General features: G+C 40.5%; 1 protein-coding gene and 1 long non-coding RNA gene across 8 annotated transcripts in view; both read right to left on the reverse strand.

The window, feature by feature from the left end:
* Positions 1-12,195, reverse strand: part of NSUN6 (NOP2/Sun RNA methyltransferase 6) — a 97,637-nt gene extending 85,442 nt beyond the window's left edge. For 3 of the 7 annotated variants that reach the window (XM_077154789.1, XM_077154794.1, XM_077154806.1), the window contains exons 1-3: positions 11,961-12,191; positions 10,534-10,689; positions 5,569-5,648 (exon numbers count right to left, since the gene is read on the reverse strand). In XM_077154789.1, the coding sequence (XP_077010904.1) occupies positions 5,569-5,648; positions 10,534-10,689; positions 11,961-12,035 (311 nt within the window). In that variant the 5' untranslated portion in view covers positions 12,036-12,191. Of the gene's footprint in view, positions 1-5,568; positions 5,649-10,533; positions 10,690-11,960 lie in introns of all 7 variants that reach the window. The other 4 variants (XM_077154783.1, XM_077154748.1, XM_077154769.1 and 1 more) reach the window with 4 other exon arrangements.
* A 3,598-nt stretch (positions 12,196-15,793) lies between these two features.
* Positions 15,794-18,794, reverse strand: LOC143678020 (uncharacterized). The gene is made up of 2 exons (XR_013173016.1): positions 18,418-18,794; positions 15,794-16,142 (listed from the first exon to the last, which is right to left on the reverse strand). It is a non-coding gene; the product is annotated as an uncharacterized LOC143678020 (long non-coding RNA).
* Between the last annotated feature and the right edge of the window lie 19 nt (positions 18,795-18,813).

The raw sequence follows: 18,813 nt of genomic DNA on the forward strand, positions 1-18,813 counted from the left end.
TCAGTGTCCATAGGGAAATGAGAAGTGCAACCCCTTGGATGGCAGTGTGGTGGTTCCACAGGCTAGGAGTAGGGCTGTCACAGAATCGGGAAACCCCGTTGCTCAGTACATACCTGGAGGAACTGAGTGTGGGGACAGGAACGGACATTTGCACACTGGTGTTTATGGCGGGAGTGTTTGTGATTCACAATGGATGGAGGTGGCGTAGGGGTACAACGACTGAGGAATGGAAGGGAGAACTGCGGCGTTTATATACAGGGGACTACTGAGCAGCAGCAAGAAAGAATGAAGTTGTAAGGCACGCAACTAGGTGAATGAACTTTAAGGACTGTATGCTGAAAAAATGTCAGAAACAAAAAGACAAATATTATCATGCCTCACTCATATGGACTAACTATAATATAAAAATTCAGTAAACTGAGGTCGAGAGCATGCATTATTAGGTGATGCCCTGATATATCCCAGAATAATTTGGGCAGCAAATAAAGACATATTTTCAAAGTCCCCTTGGGGGACAGGGAGAAATGAGGAAATATGCAACTTCCCCATTTGAAGAATTTCTGATATTCCTGCAAGCAGTAGGGTCAACCAAATCAATAGGCTGATCTTGGGGTTCGCAGCTATGAAACTTATTCCTGCAAAGGACAGGCTAAGCCTACTTAAACTTATGCCTAAGAGTCACCCCCAGAGAATCTCTCTTATTGCTCAGATGTGGCCTCTAAGCCAAATCGGCAGGTGAACTCACTGCCCTCCCACCCCCACCCTGCAAAGTGGGACATGACTCACAGGGGTTTAATTCTCCCTGGCAACACCGGAAAGAACTCCTGGGCTGAGCTGGGATCCACCATCATGGGACTGAGAAAGTCTTCTTGACCAAAAGCAGGAAGAGAGAAATGAGACAAAGTAAAGTCAGTGGCTGAGAGATTTCAAACAGAGTCTGGAGGTTATTCATAATTATATAGATACCCCCTTTTAGTTTTTGGCATATTGGAGTGGTGGGAGGGACGTACCTGAAACTATTCAGCTGTGTTCCAATAGCCCTGATTCTTTTTTTCTTTCACATGGGCAGGCACCAGGAATCGAGCCCAGGTCCTCTGGCATGGCAGGCAAGCATTTTTGCCTGCTGAGCCACTGTGGCCCACCCCCAATAGCCCTGATTCTTGAAGATGACTGTATAATGATCTAAATTTTACAATGTAACTGTGATCCAGGGTATGGGCACATGAGTAAAAAAATATGGATAAAAAAGAAATAAATAATAGGGGGTATAAGGAGTAAAATAATTGAGTAGATGGAAATACTAGTGGTCAATGAGAGGGAGGGGTAAGGGGAATGGGATATATGAGTGTTTTCTTTTTATTTTTTTCTGGAATGATGCAAATATTCTAAAAATGATCATGGTGATGAATACACAACTATGTGATGAGGCTGTGAGCCACTGATTGTACACCATTTATGGACTGTATGCATGTGAAGATTTCTCAATAAAAATATTCTTAAAAAAAGAAAGATGATGGCGGGCCGCGGTGGCTCAGCGGGCAAAGTGCTTGCCTGCTATGCCGGAGGACCTCGGTTCGATTCCCGGCCCCAGCCCATGTAACAAAAACGGAGAAACAGAATACAATAAAACAAGAAAATGTTTAAAAATGTTTCCCTTTCTTCCTTCTTTCCTTCCTTCTATCCTTCCTTCCTTCTCTCTGTCTTTCCTTTAAAAAAAAAAAAAAAAAAAAAAAAAAAAGAAAGATGACTGCCCAATGGTACAACAATACACACTGGCAGGAAAATAATATAAAGGTGCTTAGATTAACAGAAAACTATTAAAATAGCTAAAAATGAAGTGAATAGGAATAAAAGACTGAAATTGTAAGGAATGTACCCTTAAAAGTACATAAAAGTAGAGATTTTTATCTATTTGCAATTTTCTTCTACTGTTCATATTAACAAGTCTACACCAAATAGGAGATAATGAATAAAACTGAGAGATTATCACATGATACTGCTGCATGCCAATTGGACATTTTTTTCCGGTTTCCAGGCTTCATTTAATCAGCGATCTTTGTGATATTCAATAACTTGAATATCAAATTGAACTTGCCCTATTAATTCATATTTACAACAGAACAAGTAACATCAGAATGCTGGAAAGTCATCAGAATGACGTAAAAGTTACCTATAAAAGATGGATAAGAAACAGGCTGAAGAAAGGCCGATGCAGCCTTCACTGGGATCTCTAGAGTTTACGTTACTGAATTACATACTCAATTGTGAAGGAAAGGAACAAAACTAATTTTCTGATGTGGTAGAATATTCTATTGATATTTTTATCAAAAAGGGAGGAGCACTAATAGAGAAAACATAGAGATCCTTTAAAATTACAAACTGAATATTGGCTTAAAAAATTCTAAAGATCCAAATGAAGCCTTTTAGAACTGCTGGCTGGGCTATATATGATGTTATAAATACTCCTTTATCAACAGAAGTCTGGATTTGAATTTTCTCCTAAGTTTTTCAATGAAGTTGTTATTAACACCATCAAATTTAGTATCACAACTTTATGCTCCAGCTCATAAATTACCAATGTTAAAATCCTCTCCCCAACATTAAAATATATTTCATGAGTAAATTAAATGTTGTATTAAATAAATTGAGAGAACCTAAATTTGTGGTGTGAAATTAGTCAAATTATTTACTCTCTGTAAATAAAGTTTAATATATTTCATGAGTAAATTAAATGTATTAAACTGAGGGAACTTAAATTTGTGGTGTGAAATTAGTCAAATTATTTACTCTCTGTAAATGAAGTTTAGCCTATGATTTGATAATTTAAGCAACTGAGTACCACTGAATTTCTAGTAAAAAGGATGACAAAGAGTGTTTAATTCTTCTCTGAAGACAAGGAAAATGGAAAACAAAAAACAAAAAAAGAACAAAACATGAGAAGAAAATTCCATTTGCAATACAATAAGGAAACACTAATCCCAGATCAATAATAACTGCTCAACAAAGTGAAACTGGGTGTAGCTATCTCAACTGCTAGAACTGGGAATGGGGTTGGGGTGGACCAACAAAGAAGCCAGGAATGTACTTGTAAGTGGCCCGTCCAGAGAACCTGGGCCCTCAGAAGTGGCTCAAGTAGACAAGCTGCATTTCTCCATGAAGAACTCCCAAGAAGCCGCTCAGGGAAGGGCTGACAAATAGTAACCAATTTTGTCGCTGCAGACCTGAGTTAACTAAGCACAGATGAACAGAAGTTAAATCGCCAAGCACCTTCTCCCAACCTGTATCACTCCTGAGAAAACTAAAAAGTAGGACAAAGTAGTTGATTCCATTCAATGAGCAATAAGTGGAAAGGATTCATTCAACACAGGAACCATGCAAAATGTGGGATTAAAAATAAAAGCCTGAATAAGCATTTTCAGACAAAAAATACATAACCAAAAAAAAGGAAAAAATGTAAAATCTCTCTCCATATTGTCAAAGAAACTAAAAAGAAAAAAAACTCAAAAGAAAGACAAGACAACAAAAAGATTAAAAACAAAAACAAGAAACGTGAACTAGCAGGGCTCAGGAAATACAGGATAATAAATCCTCTGAACTAAGAATTTAATTAGAAGCAGAGAGATACATTGACTGCTAAAACACACTATCCTAAGCACTTACTGAGCCCCAAGAACAGTCCTGTGCATAGATACAACTCTGTCCTCATTTCAGAAATAAGGAAAGCAAAGCCCAGGGATGTTAACTCTATACTCCACCACTGACAAAAGGGCCACTTCTGAAACACAGCACATGACTAAGGGAGGTTAAGAACAAAGCACAGAATGCAAGAAAAGATAATACATAAGTCAGAGTTACTAAGATGCTGGCTAGGCAATGTGCAGAAAGAATGGGCACAGCAGGCTCAGGCAACGCCTCTCGGCTGGCAAACTGTTCCCCAGGCTGACAGATGTCCCCTATGATAAGAGTGCCTCACTGTGTCTAAACTGCGTGTGCAAACAATGCTCATACAGAACACCTGTCTTCCTCCTGGGAGTCCAAACTCGGGAACACGCCAGACAGAGGGTATCTAACTAGAGGAATCCAATTCCAGTGTCAGAGAAGTAGAACTGGAAGGTAGGACTGGAGGTACAGGGAGGATTACTTTTACATTTATGTACAATTCTAATTTTTTAAAAGCTTTTCCTACTTTTATAAAGAATAAAGTCCTAACTAAACTGTGCTTTAATAACACAGAAAACACTAAAGCACAGGGAAAGGATATTTAACAGAATGAGAAATGGCCAAACTGTGGACCCAAACAACTACAATTTTCTATCATCATACTACCAGTGACTGGGATCTATTCTAATAACTGACTGATTCGAAACTAGATGATTTCATCTGAACAGTGGTTTCCTGGTGGGGATGGGGAGCAGGCTGGAAAGGGGAGCAAGAGGATCTTCTGGGGTGGTAGAAATGCTCTAGATGCTGACTGAGAGGGTCGTGACCACAAGCTTGTATAGACTTGACAAACTCAACAACTTATACACCTAAGATCCTTCTCACAGTTCAAAAAACTGAAGAGAATGAAGATCCTACGAGATTTTAAATTGCAAAAATAACATATGCCTATGATAAAAAATAAATAATACAGAAATGTTGCAAGAGAAAATCTCCTCCCCTTTTCTCAGTCCAACCTCCTCAGAGTTAACTACAAAACAGCTATGTATGTTATATCTTCCAGACTTTTTTCTGTATGTAAATAACTATACACACATACCTTTTTAAAATTGCTAAAAAAATGTAATTACCCTCATATATTGCTCAGCATTCTGCTTTGTACCCTTAACTGAGCAAAGCACCTCTTATAAGTACATACTTCTCCCACACTGAAGGCCCTTCCACCAAATAAATCTAATTTTTAATTAAAAACATAATTCTATTGACTGTAATATGGTTGGACTGTATGTGTGTGGATATTCCTCAATAAAAATATTAAGAAAAACACAATAAAAATTAAAACATCATTTATTGAACCCATGCTCTATTGCTGAACCATTAAATTACTTTAAAACTTCAACAAAAACATTTTTACATTTATTATAACTTTTAAGAGTTTTTAAAGACTTTATACCATAATTAGGAATTTTTAAATGTTTCTTGGGAAACATTTTAATATAAAAATTTTATTTCAATTTTTCAAACACATGCATTTTAAATACATAAGCAATGGAACAAGAGCATAGTTTAATGTAACTGTTGAATTAATGAATATTTTAGAACATAGGTAGTGGAACTGTGTAAGAAATACAAGTAAACAAAAGATGAAGAGTTGCAGAAAATGAAAAAAGTTAATCCTTGTAGTAAGTGAACCCCAAATCGCATTACTTTCAACATGTCTGGACACACTCTTTAATTTTTTTTTAGTAGTATTTTTCATGATAGAATATTAAGTCAGCATTTATGAATTTGCAGATGCCTATAAAGTTGCTAACAATGGAGAAACTTAGTATCATTATCAAACAATGAAAAAAGACCTTGTAACAAACTGTTATTTAGAGTATAATTCGAAATGCAATGGTTACAAACCGAGGTCCAATAACAGGAATAAGGAGGACGTCCTGAAGGTCTGGATGCTGAAGAACAGGGACCCTGACTCCATCAAACTGCTGTCAGAAATAAACACATGGGAACATCGGCCATCAGCTTTATGTCAATGTTAAATCTGCTGAACTTCACTGCTGCACTTAAGGCGGCTACATGCGTGAGTGTCCTTCTTCTGAGGAATTACACACGGATGTATTAGGAGTTCAAGGAGCCTGACATGCAAATTAAACTCAGGTGTTCAGAAACTGGGTTTATACATAGACAGATGGCTATAGAGACGGAGATGGACAGATAAAAAGAACGATAAGGCAAACGTGGCAAAATGTTAAACTTGTCTGATTTGGATATCATAGGCAGGGTATGAAGGACAGGATTACGTTGGAGTTCTCTCTATGGGGTATGTTATTATTTTTGTAAACAACCTGTAAGTCTGAAAGTGTTTTAAAATAAAAAGTTAAAAAAATAAGTAACATACAATTATGAAACAATCAATATATTTGATCAGCTTGATTTATGGAACTTTTCAGTATCATTATCTACCAGAACACGGAATTGACCTGGGACACTTTTACTATACTCCATGGCATACTGCAAGAATCAAAAAGATCTCAAGGGCGGGACACGGTGGCTCAACAGGCAAGAACGCTTGCCTGTCATACCAGAGGACCCCGGTTCGATTCCCGGTGCCTGCCCATGTATTAAAAAAAAAAGATCTCAAAACAATAATGTTTTCTCTCTAACTTGACTCTGAAATATCTTGACTTCTTTTTTCAAAAAAAAAGGCTTTTTTGCATACTGCTTGGTTACCAACATTTCATACACCCAAATCATGGTTTACCTTGAGTGACTGACTTACACAACAAGTGTGCTAGTTTGAAAGGATTTATGTACCCTAGAAAAGCTATGATTTAATCCTAAACAATCATGTGGGAGCAACTGTTTCTCTTAATCCCTATTCAGCACTACAGGCTGGAAGCTTGACTGGATTATCTCCAAAGAGATGTGGCTCAATCAATGTAGGTATTAAACTTGATTAAATAGAGGCATGTCTTCACCCATTCTATATGGGTCTTGATTAGTTTACTGGAATCCTATAAAAGAGAAAACATTTTGAAGAAAGCAAGAGATTCTAAGAGAGCAGAATGACACAGCCATGAGAAGCAGAGACTCTACCAGCCAGCAATCTTTGGAGATGAAGAAGGAAAACATCTGCCGGGAAGCTTCATGAGACAGGAAACCAGGAGAGAAGGCTAGCAGATGACTCCGTGTTCTCAACGTGCCTTTCCAGATGACAGAGAGACCCTGACCATGTTCGCCATGTGCCTTCTCAACTGAGAGAGAAACCCTGAACTTCATCGGCCTTCATGAACCGAGGTATCTTTCCCTGGACGTCTTAGATTGGTCATTTCTATAGACTTGTTTTAATTGGGCCATTATTCATGGTCTAAAAACTGTTAAATTGCAACTTATTAAATTCCCCTTTTTAAAAACCATTCCATTTCTGATATACTGCATTCTGGCAGCTAGCAAACTAGAACAGTAAGTATCCAATACAACTACCTGTTGTACTCTCTGAAGATACTTTTCTCCCAAGGATACCATAGGCAGAAGTTCTTTGGTGTTAAGCACTACTCAGTGCTCACTAATCACCCTGGGGGCCATGCTGGCTTGGGTGAGGGGAGGCCATGCCCTTGGCTAGGTTCAGGGTGCAGCATCCTCCCTTGTGCTAGGTGGAAGCAGAGAAACAGCTGGAGGGATGTGGGGGCCAGTGCTCACAGACTCAGGAGAGCCAGATGTGCGCACCACCTCCCCAGCACACTCATACCAGGAGCATTTGCAAAATGCTAAGCATGCAGTGTAGCAGGTTACTAAGCGCGCAGCAGCACATTACTGATTCAGGCAGCAGAGTACAACACGGGGCAACTGCTGGCAAACCATGGGCCAGGAACCCGTGGGCCCCATCCAAGAGCCACATATCTGAGAACAGGGCTCTCTGCAGTGTAGGCTGGGACTCACCAACTTGCTAATTTTCAACCACTGCATGAAAGAACAAAAATAATGATACATATTTTGTATCACCCTAATCTATACACTATCTAGAAAAATTTCTAAAATCAGCTTATTTCTAATTTGATGAAGAAAAAGAAAAAAAATTCATATTTCAGAAATGTAGTTACATTTCTATCAAACCAACATCTCTCCTGGTTTCTGCTTCTTCTAGACAAACATATATCCAGCAGAGAGCTGATAAGAAACCTGACGAGCAAACCCCTTCTCATCCACTCAAACTCCTCTTCCTCTTCCTCTTTCTCCTGCATGCTCATAATGCCCTTACAGGATTCAGACTGTGGGAAACACATCTTCCCAGGGAGAAGACAAATGCATCATTTCTTGTTTGTTTTGAAAGTACTATTTGCTTGACACTGCAGAAATATTTTATTAGAGATTAAATGTTCTTAAGCCAACGGCTTCCTTCTCTCCTTTTCTATCAGGGGTGTGTTAAGAAGATAGAGAAATCAAACTTTCATAAACGACAAATGTGCATGCCTTTCCTAAAATAGAAACGATGGTTTCCTAAGGGCACCATGCTTCTTATTTGCTTAAATAGCCTTGAGGAATAATTTTTTCACTTGTCTTAAATGTACAACTCAATGATCTTCAATAATTTAAAAGAACTGTACAACCAACACCACAGTCATTTTACATTTCCATTGCCTGTGAGAATCACTACTGCCTGTTCCATCCCCAGTCCCAGGCAACCACCGACCCACATTCTGACATGTCATGAAAATGGTACCACCCAAGATGTGATCCTTTGTGTCTGGCTTCTTTTGCTTAATACAATGTTCGTGAGATTCATCCACATTATAGCACAGATAAGCAGTTCACTGCTTTTTACTGATCAGTATTCTACTAGATGGATACACCAAATGTTATTTATCCATCCATTCACTTTCTAGATGAACATCCAGATTATTTGCCGTATTTGGCTGCTATGAATAATGTGGGTAGGAATATCCTATGCAGGTATCCGTGTAATCACTTTCTTTTCTCTAGGGTCGATGCTGGGTCTCATGTTAAGCACAAGTTTAACTCCTTAAGAAATCACTTTATATCCCCACCTGAATGTATTAGAGTTTCAGTTTCTCTACATCCTCACCACCCAAATGAAATAATAAATGTTAAAACTTAAAACTGTGACCCAGAGGAATTTGGGGACAAAGGACCTACTCTTACACCATTGAGGCCATCTCTTTAGGACACAAGTGAACTTTGGGACACTGGGGAAGAAAGAAAAGCTATAGTCCAAAGCCTCCTCCAAGCACCTTATCTGCTATGATCAGGACTGCACTGCCATCAATTTCCTACTGGTGCCTAGCAATCCAAACTTCCCGGTCTCATTTTCAACTTTAGGAAAAGGGCTCAAAGCCAAGAGTGATTTTGTCTGTCCTATTCCAGCTCCTGGCCTATGAGATCTTGCCCACTAGAGTATGACAACACTGGGACACCCAAGTTCTAGGAATAACTGCTAGAACAATCTGGCTGTGCTTGATAAGAACACTTGATAGCCTCACACCAGTTTTCTTGCTGCTAGCTAATAACACACCCGTGGTTATATAAAAGCAATGACCATTTTAGTTGCTTTAAAGGAACTTTATATTTATGCTTAATGCCATTACCCTCACTCAATAGGATTATCAGTACCAATCAGGAAAAATCAGATGAACTTTCTTCCAAGTCTTATTCAATTATCATACTAAGCTCTGGTCTCAGACACTCAGAAAGTATAGTTGGCTCTCAACTCATAATGCGGTTTTCTATTCATGACTTGAAATCTGTAGAACTGTTCCTAAGGAGAGTATGATAAGCACTCCATAAACATACTGAGATTAAAGAGAAGAAAATGAATCAATAGCAGTGTGAAAGCCATTATCCAGAATAAACTGGTAACAGTGGGAGACATACAAATGTCAGTCCTTTAACCACAATGCTTGACTTTTACTTTTAATTTAGATACAAATTAGATAGAAATGGGTCTGCTGACACCAACCATAGTAACTTAAGAAACTTAACAACTACAACTGCAATTTATTAAGTGCCTTCTCAGGCATCCATTTTCCTCCATCTTCTGTTTCTTTTCTTTTTTTGCATGGGCAGACACCGGGAATCGAACCTGGGTCCCTGTCATGGCAGGCGAGAACTCTGCCTGCTGAGCCACCATGGCTCGCCCTTCTGTTTCTTTAGAGGTAAAGCTCAGTGCAGAACGTATGGAGCACAAAATGAAAAGCTACCGAAAAAAAAGTCAGCCTATTTAAACAGAATAATTCAAATATTTTTCTGCTTGGAACTTGTTAAACACCATCCCATAATGCTATTTTTACTTACATAAAGATGAGTATCAGGCCAAAACTATTTTATTGGTTAAATAAAACTCATGTTCTTTGTTTTATTCTAAAAATAGATTCTTTATATTGTTCTAATTTCCTGGTTTTACTAAGGTTAAGGGGCCTCTACACCTATTTAAACTAAAAATAGAATCCTACAAGTACTTGGTGGGTATCTCCCTGCCCTGGGCTCACTTCAGCTGTACACTTGGCCTTATTAGTTACATGCTGTGTTTTTACATAATCATGGATTTTTAGGGTCAGAAAGGACCTCTTCATATGCATTTTAGAGATGAAGAAACTAAGGCCCAAAGGAGTTTAGTAAGTTATTCAGTCACTAAAAATGAACCAATTTGGAATGAGAAGTGCTAGGTTCAAATTTCAGCATTACCAGTTACTATGTAACCGTGAACAAAAACATTCTGGATCTTCAATTTCCTTACCTGTAAAACTGAGTAGTAATATATCATTCATCAGGTTTCAATGGGTATTTAACAAAACACAGGCTGGAGAGCACCACATATATGTAATGTGTACACGATGATTGAAAATTTGTACAAACCTTCAGAAGTTCATCAAGCAACAGATTTTTCACATGCTGTACTGAAGCTAAATGTGTATTCACTCTGACAGTTGTGAATGATGGTGGGTGTGACAGGTGAGTTAACAGAGTTTCAAACTTCCTTTCTGCTTCTTGTTTACTTGAAGCAGTTACAATCTGAAAAAAAAAAGAACAAGCTAATGCTTCAGTTTCAAAATATTAATTGCAAATATTAAGCAGGATGTGTTTATATATTTTGTTCCATCTAATGAAACATTTTTATTTCGCTGCATTTGCTCAGTATACTTGGGTTTAATTGCGGTAATTAACACTTAAACTACCTGACATGATGAGCTTAGAAAAACAGTGCCTTAAATTCAAAAGCATGAGTAACATCTTGAGCATATTAATATTGCCTACATTTACTCATTAAAACTCAGTATTTTATTGTACTTATTTACCATACTGTTACACCACTACTGTAGAAGTACTTATTCGCAAACTCATATCCTGGAGTAAACTAACTAGCAGCCTTCTAAAATTAGTGTTGAAAAATAAGTAATGCTGTCACTAATCATCCAAAGATTCCCCCAGAATATCAGCTTTGTAACATGATGTTATTTAATGTAACCAAATAAAGTCCAAAGAAAGAGGTTAGCAAAGATACCTGTCAGTAATGAAGGTATCAAGACTCACGCAAACAAGTTCCCTCGTAATTAACCAAAGTTTTACAACAGACACTTACACCCCATTTTTTGTCAACTTTGACTACACACTGCCTTGGAAGAGCTTTATAAACCACTTTTCAGCCTTCTTATCCACCAGCCAAAGACCATTCGTACTTTCTCAGAGCTTCGTCTGTTTACAGTAGAAGTGAACACGCCTTACCCTTTGATCATTTATGCAAGGGTGGACTTTTCCTTTTATAAATCATAGGGCCAGGGAGCTGAGGCAGAGGCGGTGTCACTCAGAAAAATATCTGGATCATCATTTTAAAAAGTATGTTCATCATTGAAGAATTGCTGGATTCCCTCTTTCTCTAAATATGCTCGTATTTTAAGTACCTGGAAATCAAAACAAGGTACTCTTTCTACTGTCTAGTCTCTCAGATACACAGACCTTTCCCGTAACCTGGAAATAAAATGGAGAAACCAAATCCAAAGCCCCTGGCTTCAGAAACATCTTTAAAAACGAGTATCGCTGAAGCGGCGGCGGACCAGCCCGCGGGCGAGGCGCACCCTCGACAGCGGCGCTCCTGCCGCGCTCTTCCCGCTGCGGGAGGGAGGACGCGGCCACTCGAGCCGCGGGTCCGCAGATGCCCCGGCCCACAGCCCCAGGGCGGCGGGACCCACCGCGGCCCGCGCCCGCCCGCCCGCCGCCGAGGCGCGAGGCCGGACCCCGTCCTTCCCGCTGGGGGCCCAGCGCCGGCGGCCCGCGCTCCGGCCTACCTCCGCGTTCACAAAGCTCTCCCGCAGGTAGTCCTCCACCTCGGGCCTCAGGGACACTTTAGGGAAAACGGGCATTTTCCCCTCGCCCGGCTGGCCCGCGGCGGGGCCCACGCGGCCGGGGGAACCCTGGGGGAGCGCAGAGCCGCGTCCCCACCGCGCGCGGACCCCGCGCGGACAGCACCTACGGCCACACCCGCCCCCCGGCTGCCCAGCGACGGGCGCCCGCGCTGCGCCACTTCCGGCACCGACCCGCCCGCAGATCCGCCACCGGAAGTGCCGGAGCGACTCAGGGGTCCGCGCGCTGGGGGCGGGGCTTTCCGGGGGCGGGACCCTAAGGGGAAGAAGGGGCGGGGCCCCGAGGCAGGAGGGGAGGGGGAAGGCGGTGGGGGGGACGAGGCGGCGCAGGCGCCGGTGGGCGGACCGCGAGGCTGGGGTCTGGGGTGGAGGAGGGGCCGTCGGGTCAGAGGGGAGGACTGGGCACGTGGAGAGCCCGGGGAGAGGAGAATTGGGCTGGCCGGGAGGGGCCGTTGCTGGCCTGGACACGATGGGCCCCAGGGAGGGCCCTGCAGGCTGGTCCCCACGGAGCAGGAGGCCAGAGGTTACCTGGACAGCCGTACGTCCCTCACAGTTCATCTATCGGAGAGCTGGGCTAATTCCCACGAATGTTCGGGTAAAGCTCAAAACCTGCAGGTGGTATTTACAGGTAGATGGACGGCTCCTTGAAGCTTGGTTGACCTGTAATTTAAAGCTCGGGCGACCCTGGGCATCATCTTTGTCGTTAGAGATAAAGCAAAGGGTTTTTCTTAAGTCTCGTTCTCTTTTTCGTCCGGAAAAAGCATAATAAAAAAGCATGCTGGTGAAATGCCAGCCCTTTACTTGGCTCTGGAGAGACTTTTACCGTGAAACCATCATGCCGCACGAACACCCTGCAGGGCGGCGGGCACTGCCTTGCCCAGCAAAGTGCCAATGCCGCGGTCAGAGGGGCAGGCGGGATGAAACCCAGAGCCAGGCCTTCCAAGGCACTGCCCACTCTCCAATGTGGCACATTTCCTCGGTAAGTTCGTGGGTTTCTCTCACGACTAATACCCTGAAAGTGATGTGGGAGATATCTCAACTAGACATTTCAAAGGAACTTTTGCAGCTCAAGTTTGTCAGGATCATAAATTCCGCATGGAGAGACTCTTGCTGCATGACCTGCGCGGAGACTAGCAGGCGCTTGATGCTCACGAGTGCCTGCGGGGACAGGGAGACCACTCCTCTGGGGCATGGCAGCCGGCCTGCTCAGCACCTGTGAGTGACACTGGACACGTGGCGGTTAAGAGGAAGAGGAAGCTTGCCAGTGTCTAGGGCAGGTCCAAGGAAAGCATGTGATGTATCTGAGGTCAGCACTGTGGACACATGCTGTCTAGGGCAAGGCCCAGGGCACTTAAGGAACCGCACTCTATGTTGGGTTATCCAAGGGCCAGGGGTGGGACTGCCTTGGATGTGATCTTGAGTACCAGGTTGTAGCTCTTTAAAGCTTAACCCTACCCCCAAAATCTATCCCTTGATATTCAATTTCATGGCAAGGCAGGGGGTAGGGATCAAGGAATGGTTATGGGGGGAAAATGTCTAGAAAAGTTCCTTAGGAATAGAACTGCAATAAAGAAGGGTACAGTTTCTAAGAGGAGAGGACCTGGCAAATTCAATAAATTGGCCCAGCCTTTAAAAACTCCATTTGATTATTTCCACCAAGTAGGGAGAGAGGGCATGCCCACAGTGCCCCTAAAAGCCTGCACTTTTTCCTGATAGAGGCTGAGACTGCACTCCAGAAGGAACAGCTATCAAACATGGGGAGGAGCTGGTCATCTTGACCCCTAGTGCACAAGAGATGCCCATTCTCACTGACTCAGTTATGACCAATCACAGGCCAAAGAGTATTTTGATTGGGTAGCTGTTTTGAGAACCAGGATATCAGGGCTCCTCTTTATGAATATAAAGCTCAGAATTTTACCAAGCCAGTCTTCATACAGATAGAGATGAGATTAAATTCATCTTGTATTTTCCACAGCATCTAAAGAAATGCTGGTCTCAGTGGATATTTACTGAAAAGTATATTAATTTCTTAGAACCCATGACAGAAGAAGATAAAGTATTCTAATGGGAAATCTACTAACCCCAACTTCCCTGAAGTCTGACCAACTACACTAATATCAAAATGAACATTACCTTAAAGGTTTAGTTATGAGAGATTCATTATTTTTTTAAGTACTCTGCCATGTTCCTGGTGTAGAACATGCTGTCTCTGGGAACTCTTTCATCTTAATCGAAAAACATTTGAAATCAATACCAACAACAGCCAGTTTTTCCATATGTATTCTGAACTTAGCTTCTAATAATTCTCAGGAAGATAAAATGCAGTCTTATAATTCCCTAGTTGCTTAATATTTTCTTGCTTGAAATTATAGTTTGTTCTGTTCTAATTGAAGTACTTGTACCTTTTTCTTATATTTTGTTGAACTGGAGAGAGAGAGATTACTAGGATTCCATTTTAATTAAAGGAAGTTATTTCCAATTCAGACTTAGGAAAATAAGTTATAATTCTAATGAGTTTTATGTTCCTTTTCTCACATTCTTCTTATTGAACTCAAAACACGTTTGAACAGTAACATTCCGTAAAATAGTATTACCTCTTCTGAATCAGATGGTACATGAAATCAGCTTTAAAAAAATTTTAAGGCATATTTTAAGAAAAAGTTCAGAGATGTTACATTTGTAAGTGCCATGTTTAAAAAGTATGTTACTTGGGGCAGGCCATGGTAGCTCAGCAGGCAGAGTTCTCACCTGCCATGCCGGTGACCTATGTTCAATTCCTGATGCCTGCCCATGTTAAAAAAAAAAAAAAAAAGTTGGACTAAATTCTTGCAAGAATTCTTGATATAATTTCATACTGATATAAATGTACATTATGAACTAAAGTGTATATTTTTAACTAATAGGGGAGTGGTTATGAAATATCTGCATGATTTCTGTTTAGATGATACACCACTACATTCTGTACTCCATCATGCTCACTTTTTAGTTGTGACAATTTTTCTTTATAAGCAAAAATTTCAAATGTCTAAACCTGCAAATAAAACTTTTTAATGTGAAAAAATATTTTTAGAATATTAGTTTTATTGCCAGGAAAACTATTTGTAGAAAAGCTATTAAAAGTAAATTAAAACAAGGGGTGTAAGGGTAGCTCAGTAGTAGAATTCTCGCTTGCCATGCAGCAGATTGGGTTTGATTCCTGTTCCATGCACTTCCCAAAAAAAACAAACAAGCAAAAATCAAACAATCAGAAAACAAGTAAAACAAAAAATTCAACACATGGCGCTACAATAACAGGATACTCACATGGAAAAATAATGAAACGTGGCCCTGCCATACAGCATACAAAAAAATGTTAATTAAAACAAACAATTCAACTATTTCAAAAGGGTAGCACCAGTAAAAATATTAACACCTCTCCTCAAATACAAATCATTCCACTTAATTAAAAATGAAAAAACAATTCAAAGTTACTGAACCTAAAGATTCATTCATTAGGCTATCATAAGAATATTTACAGGATCTATGCTTAATTCTTCCAAAGCCCTCCATCTTAATACAAATGTTTTTTGTACCTTTTATAAACTGTTTCTTAGAAATCTGAAGGCCAGGGAAAAAATGTAGAAAGTAGTTTATGTCCATGTTTAACAATTAAAGAGCGTTGAGTTTAAAATGTAAAGTGTTTATGGTTTTAATAATGAAGCTAGGACTAGAAATATCACTTTAAAGCTTCTTTGCAGGACAAAAAAGTTACACAAGAATAAATTCAGTTATGTTTATGGGCCGATTTATGGTCATCAGAGTTAAAAGTAATTTGCAAGGCCCAGTACATCCTTTTTCCTCTCCATGTGAGGTAAAGCTTGCCTTAAAGGGTCTTTGAAACTTAACCCTGGGGGGGACTTTAATCATAAATCACAGTTCTTTTCCTATAGTTAATAAACAGGCAGTTTGGGATGTTAAAAGGCCACGCTGCCAGGGTGAAGTCCTATGGCCTGACCGAAGTCCAGTCTTCAGTTAAGCTCCCTCCTTCATTTAAACTGGTGTCATGGATGCTCCTTCGTTTCATTTGATTCCTGGCCGTGAATCCTGTTCTTTTCAACTTGTTAGATCCTAATCATGAGAAAGAAAATGAAATTGAAACAAATATGTAACGAATTGGCTCATATGTTCGTAGATTCAATTTGGGAATCAATGAACACCTCTGAAGTAGTAGATGAAATGTGGGGGTCTGAGATTAAGCACATAACCGAGCCCTGTGGCTACAATATTCCCATGGCTTCTTTCTCAACAACTTTACAGGCGTACCTTGGAGATACTGCAGGTTTGGTTTCCCACTACAGCTAATAAAGTGAGTCATAAAAATCTTTTGGTTTCCTAGTGCATATAAAAAGTTCTGTTTATTCTATATTGTAGTCTATTAAGTGCAAAATCACAATCTGTCTAAAAATCAATGAATGTATCTTAATTTAAAAATACTTTATTGCTAAAGAATGTTAACCATCATCTGAGCCTTCAGCGAGCCATAGTCTATTTGCTGGTGACGGGGGAGGTCTTGCCTCCACATTGATGGCTGCTGACTAACCAGGGTGATGGTTGAGGTGGTTGTGGCACTTTCTTAAAAGAAAATAAGGTTTGCCTCATTGATTGGCTCTTCCTTTCATAAAAAATTCCTCTGCAGCATGTGATGTTTGAAAACATTTTATCTAAATAGAGCTGCTTTCAAAAATGGAATCAATCCTCTACAATGCCAAGTCAATGTGATATTCTATATCCTTTGATGTCATCTGAACAATGTTCACAGCCTCTTCACCAAGAATCGCATCTCAAGAAACTACTCTCTTTGGTCACCCATAAGAAACAACTTCTTATTCTTCAGTTTGATCATGAGATTGCAGCAATTCAGTCACACCTTTAGGCTCTACTTCTAATTCCACTTCTCTTGCTAATTCCACCACATCTGCAGTGATTTCCTCCACTGAAGTCTTGAACCCCTCAAAGGCAACCATGACGGTTGGAATTAACTTCTCCCAAGCTCAATGAATGTTGTTATTTTGATCTCCTCCCAAGAAACATAAATGTCCTTAATAGCATCTAGAATGGTGACTTCTTACCAGAAGCTTTTCAACTTACTTTGCCCAGAACCACATCAAAGGAATAACTATATATGACAGCTATAGCCTTATGAAGTGTAGCTCTTAAACAGAAAAACTTCAAAGTTGAAAGAACTTGGGCTGCAGAATGGTGTCATGTTAGCAGGCAGGAAAACAAGATTCATCTTATACATCTCTATCAGAGCTCTTGGGTGGCCTTTTCTTTGGCGCAGGTCTCAACACCGGGCTTATAATTTTCAGTAAACCAGGCTGTAGACAGATGTGTTGGCACACAGGCTTTGATGATCCATTTATAAAACACACACAAAGTAGATTTAGCATAATTCTTAAGGTCCTTATGATGTTTAGGAATGGTAAAGGAGCATCAGCTTAAACTTAAAGTTACCAAGCTGCATTAGACCCTACCAAGAAGAGTTACATTTTCGCTTGAAGCTTTGAGACCAGGCACTGACTTCTCTCTAGCTATGAAAATCCTAGACAGCATTTTCTTCCAATAGAAGGCTGTTCTACCTACATCAGAAAAAAAAAAAATCTGTTGTTTAGTGTAGGTATCTTCATCAAGTACCTTACACTAGATCTTCTGGATAACTTTTACCTCGCACTTCTATGTTACGGTGACAGCTTCTTTTCTTAAGTCACATGAACCAACCTTTGCTAGTTTCAAAGTTTTCTGCTGCAGCCTCCTCACTTCTCTCAACCTTCAGAGAACTGACGTTAGTGCCTTGCTCTGGATTTGAGTTTGGCTTGAGGGAATGTTGTGGCTGGTTTGATCTTCTATCCAGACCACTAAAACTTTCTCCTATCACCAATGAGGCTGTTTTGGTTTCTCATCTTTCTTGTGTTCGCTGGAGAAGCTAATTTAATTTGCTTTAAGAACTTTAATTTTGCATTTACAACTTGACTGTTTGGCACAAGAAGCCTAGCTTTCAACCTTTCTCAGCTTTTGGCCTGTCTTCCTCACTTATTTTTATGAAATGCACTTAATAGAAGACTAGGTTTTAATTTAAAGTGAGAAACTTAACGACGTTTCATTTCACTTGAACACTTGAAAGCCATTGTAGGGTTATTAATTGGCTTAATTTCAAAACTGTGTACCAAGAAATGGGGAGTGCGGGAGAGAAGACAGACCCAGTCAGAACACACACATTTAACAATTAAGTTTGCCTTCTTATCAGACACAGTTCATGGTGCCCCAAAACAATTATAACAGTAACATCAATGATGACAGATCCCGTAACAAATAATGAAAAAGTTTAAAATGCTGCAAGAATTACCAAAACGTGATAGAGACACGAAATGAACACGAGCTCTTGGAAAAATGGTGCCTCTAGACTTATAAGACACAGGGTTGTCACAAACCTTCAATTCGTTTTTTTTTTTGTTTTGTTTTTAAAAAGACCAGTATCTGCAAATCACAATAAAAAGAGGTAGGCCGAGTTAGGAATCACGCAGCACTCGGCCGCCCTGGCTGCCCACTGTGACAAAAACATTGATCAACGTCCTGCGAGAAAAACGCAGCAGGCGGCGGCTACCCAGCCGGACTCGCGCTGGTTCCCGGCCTTGGACAGCAGCAAGGGCCGAGACCAGCCGGGAGGGCCCAGGGGGCAGACGCCGTCCGTCCCCGCAGCCGGCGGCCCAACAGGCCCGCCCCCGCTCGCGCGCCGGAAGTG

The sequence above is a fragment of the Tamandua tetradactyla genome, chromosome 1, assembly GCF_023851605.1.
Source record: "Tamandua tetradactyla isolate mTamTet1 chromosome 1, mTamTet1.pri, whole genome shotgun sequence".
NCBI classification, from domain to species: Eukaryota; Metazoa; Chordata; class Mammalia; order Pilosa; family Myrmecophagidae; genus Tamandua; species Tamandua tetradactyla.